Raw genomic sequence first — 4,020 nt, forward strand, 5'->3', positions numbered from 1 at the left:
ACACTTCTGAAGTTTATTCGAGGTCGATCCTCGAGGAACAGTGCCTGCTACTGTATGTATGGGCACAAATTCACATTCTCTAGTCTCATTGAATGGGCAAGGAACAGGAATTTGAATTTTTATTTGTATTGCCTCGCCCACAAGTCATTGTGCCTCCAGCTCTTTTGATGTTGCGTTTGTTTTGCCCATTTCCAAGAGAATTTATCGAATGAGTGTCATAAATTCATGCGTTCCCACTCAGTCTTCATCAATCTCCAGATTCAGATCTGCCAGACCTTGCTTGTCGGTCCTACACCCGTGCCTTGTCGCCGAAAACCTACAGAGGCTCCTTCGGAAGGCAGGAATATCCCTCTAAACTCAAGGTGGCTGTTGACCGCGAGCAGTTTCTACCATCTACTGGTTTTGTTCAGGGGGAGAATGACGTCGCAACTGAGAAAAGACCGAGGACAAACGACGGAGGCTGAGAGACAAACACCAGGAGACGCGAAAAGGATACACAGTAAGGGGACACACAGAGAGCACAGGAGATAGGAGGACAGAGGAGACACACAGCAAAGAGTAACAAAGGAAAATAATTTTTTCGAGAAAAGGAGAATGTGTGTTTTCAGAGAAAGCCAGGCATGGTTGTAAGAAAGAGGCACCTCAGTACAGATTGTGCTGGAACAACGATTACTGAGATGATCACACAAGAAAATTTAGGGAACACCAGCAGAAGGCCGTCAGCAAACAAAAAAGTCACGTCCGCGCCCTTGAAGTCTGCAAAGTCAGCAAAAAAAAGCAACAAGCAGCCACAAAAAAAGAAGAACATAGCAGGCCAGTGCCCAGTCCAGTGACAGACCAGGCCGCATCGCGTGACAGACCAGGCCCATCCGGCGAAGACAGCCATCGCGTGATAAACCAGGGCCCATCCGCCGGTGACCATATACACGTTTACTAGCAGGAGACGACAGCGACAGGCTACCGAAGTGACGTGGACGCACGATGCAGAAATGTTGTGTCTGCAAAAATTCAACGAAAGAATTAGCAATGGATAAAAAAGGTGTCTGCTTGTTCTTACACAAATGGGGACTGTGTGAGCATCGAGGATGTCAGCGACTGGGATGCACCTGAAATACTTAAAGCATTGACGTGCAGTTCTGGCGTCCATTGACAAATTACTATCTGTCCTGCCATGGAATCCCTGATAAACAATAAATTGCTTACATTTGAGGGGAGCTGGAGGGCCAAAAAATATTAATATAATTAATATATAATCTATTAATTATAATAATATATATAATAATATAAATATAATAAATATAATATAATATTATTATAGTATATAATAATAATAATATAATATAATAATAATTATAATATATTAATATAATATAAATATATAATTATGGATTATATAATACATAATTTAATGAGTGTAAAATTATGTACATACATTAAAGTTATACATTTTTCTTGCCGAGATTCTTTTTCCATCATAACTGTCCTGATTACGTGATTAATATGTTAGGGATGATTACTGTTTTTTTCTTACTGAGTATACACTGAAGAAGTTTGTCCCTTCATGTTCGTCAATATTTTGTTCATAAATGTGTTGATGTGATAGTATGATATTATATATGTATACCTAGCTTGTGCATTGTTGTATTTCGTATGGTTATTGTCATAAATTTTCATTATTTGTATTCATAAAAAATTGTTTGTTGCTTGTCAGTTGCGTTTAACCTTGTTATGTGACAGTTTCGTTTCGTTGTCAAACTATTTGTTTCCATTGCGAAATTATATTTTGCCATGGCGGCGCGGAAACTGAGAGTTAGCGGAAATCCGGCTGGCCGATCGCGGCTCATGTGTTGAAGTAAGTCAGGTTGTGGAAAAGCTCACGATATTTTTTTCGTGTCTGCAAAACATGTCACTATCGAAGTACTGTCTATGTACTGAATAAATATTTAGTAGTGTCTGTGGTGTATTACCGGGAGGAGTGAATATATCCTTTAGGGCGAAAACCATAAGGCAGGATATTTAACAGTCACTGTGCACAGTGAGCAAAATGGCGGCGTTAGTGTGTGTGCATTAGAGCATTTACCGAATTGACAGGAAACCTGCGCCAATAATAGGGTGAAAGAGAGTATAGAAACATTCCAAGAATTTTGTAGTTAACTAGTATTAGATTTCGTATTTATTTAGCATTATATTTTATTGAAACGTTTCAAGTGCCTGTGGCCTGGTCGGTTTAGCTGTGCCTGTGGCTGTGCTCAAGCCTCAACGCCGGGGGAGGGTTGCCAATTAGATTTTCCTTAACCCTCACTAGCAAAATAGGATAAATATGCTAAATTGAGCCGTTTAGCCGTGATGATATATTTACCATTACAAAAGTATGGTCCCTTGGCTTGAATAGCTTATAATCAAACAAGCAATATATCTTTACTACGCCGTATGCGCAAAAAGTTCTTCGCTTGTTGCTATGACAAGAGAACAGTTTTCCACTAGCGTCACCTATTGGTTGTAACTGCAAGTAATTAATTCAATGAGTACTAACAATATTTTCATTATGCTGAGATCTTATCTTGGTAAGAGACGTGGTTAAATACTAAATTACTACATTAGCACACATAATGAGTGTTGTGAATAATATTTTGTTTACTTTATGTTTGTTTTTGTTCAGATAGAAATTAGAAGGCACCGGGTTCAGAAGAGAGACGGTCCCAGTCTGATCTGCACGCGTGCCAGTGGAGGCACCCTCGATTACGAACGACGATAGACTGGTACTCGGTCCCCACTCTCGGCTTAGTTACTCGATGGGGGCACCATCGAGTAATCGAGGTGGGAGCGAGTACCAGTCTAGAACTACGAATAACTACGAATTTACGAAAGCGGATGTCCGCTACCTGCACGAAAAATATCGCGACCATATTGTTTACCAAAATTTGTTTTGAAATAGTTTGATTTCATCTTCTAAGTAGCGTTTAAATGCACATATAAAGTGATCATGGCAACAGGAGGCACACTACAGGTAACTAAATAAGTATAAACGTTATCCATATACGTAACTTCTGGCCAGTTACAACGAATAATTACGGGAGCTAGCCGTGGTTAGTCAACTTAGTGACTCACTGACGCTGAGAGGGTCCATGTCATCGGGGTACTGCCGGAACGTACCCTGTGTACGGTCCGGTATACTGGAACGTACCCTGGTACTATCGGTGCAAATCCACTTTAGGCACCTTAGGTATCACGAAGTAATGCACAGATTTCTGTGTATCATCAACTGATGCACAGAATTTCCGTATATCAAGGAATGATGCAAAAACCCTAACCCTAACCCTAACCCTAACCCTAAGCCCAACCCTAACCCTAACCCTAACACACTTCGTGATACCTAAGGAGTAAGGTTATACTTTATGACTTAGGGTTAGGGTTTTTTCATCATTCCTTGATATACGGAAAGTCTGTGCATCAGTTGATGATACACAGAAATCTATGCATCACTTCGTGATACATAAGGTGCCTAAAGTGGATTTGCGCCGTACTATCTAATATGCCGGATCGTACCTTCGTCCTTCGGTTCCGTTACCGAGACGAGGCGTAATGGCGGTGGAGTCGGGCTACGTGCCTGGCTGCCTAACCTCTCGTGGTAACTCAGGCTAAAGTCTCTGATCAAGGGATATTTTATGTGACATCTCATTGGGGGTACTTGTAGGTTTGCTGATGTTGAGTTTGGTTTCAAGGTTGTGGGGTTCTTCGTTGTTTTATACCGGGGTAACGCGTACCCAGGGGTACGTGCCGGGCAGTTCCCGTGGTTGGTGGAGTGATGCAGAGGATCCCTTGTTTGAGCCTCACTGGGGGATGTAGGTCTGAAGGTCTATGTATAGTAATAGGCAAGTAAGGTGATACCGGAAACAACAGATAGGTGGTAAGTTTGGGGGGACAACGCGAGGCGTCCGTGTTGTGGTGTGGTCGAAACCCCCGTGAGGGAATCCACTCAGGGGTGATGGCGGTTTGGTGCTTGGTGGGTTCAGACACAGT

The 4,020-nt window shown here is 41.9% G+C and overlaps 2 protein-coding genes across 2 annotated transcripts in view; one reads left to right on the forward strand and one right to left on the reverse strand.

Annotated features, from left to right (window-relative positions):
* LOC106813161 (dynein light chain roadblock-type 2) overlaps positions 1-2,718 on the reverse strand; it is an 8,748-nt gene extending 6,030 nt beyond the window's left edge. Inside the window, exons 1-2 of the mRNA XM_014817225.1 lie at positions 2,678-2,718; positions 2,360-2,503 (exon numbers count right to left, since the gene is read on the reverse strand). Of these exons, the coding sequence (XP_014672711.1) occupies positions 2,360-2,362 (3 nt within the window). The 5' untranslated portion in view covers positions 2,363-2,503; positions 2,678-2,718. The remainder of the gene's footprint in view (positions 1-2,359; positions 2,504-2,677) is intronic.
* Positions 2,719-2,861: 143 nt separating this feature from the next.
* Positions 2,862-4,020, forward strand: part of LOC106813158 (vacuolar protein sorting-associated protein 4A-like) — a 10,917-nt gene continuing 9,758 nt past the window's right edge. The window contains exon 1 of the mRNA XM_014817224.1: positions 2,862-3,007. Coding sequence (XP_014672710.1) covers positions 2,984-3,007 — 24 coding nt within the window. The 5' untranslated portion in view covers positions 2,862-2,983. The remainder of the gene's footprint in view (positions 3,008-4,020) is intronic.

Source organism: Priapulus caudatus, unplaced genomic scaffold (assembly GCF_000485595.1).
Source record: "Priapulus caudatus unplaced genomic scaffold, Priapulus_caudatus-5.0.1 Scaffold731, whole genome shotgun sequence".
NCBI classification, from domain to species: domain Eukaryota; kingdom Metazoa; phylum Priapulida; class Priapulimorpha; order Priapulimorphida; family Priapulidae; genus Priapulus; species Priapulus caudatus.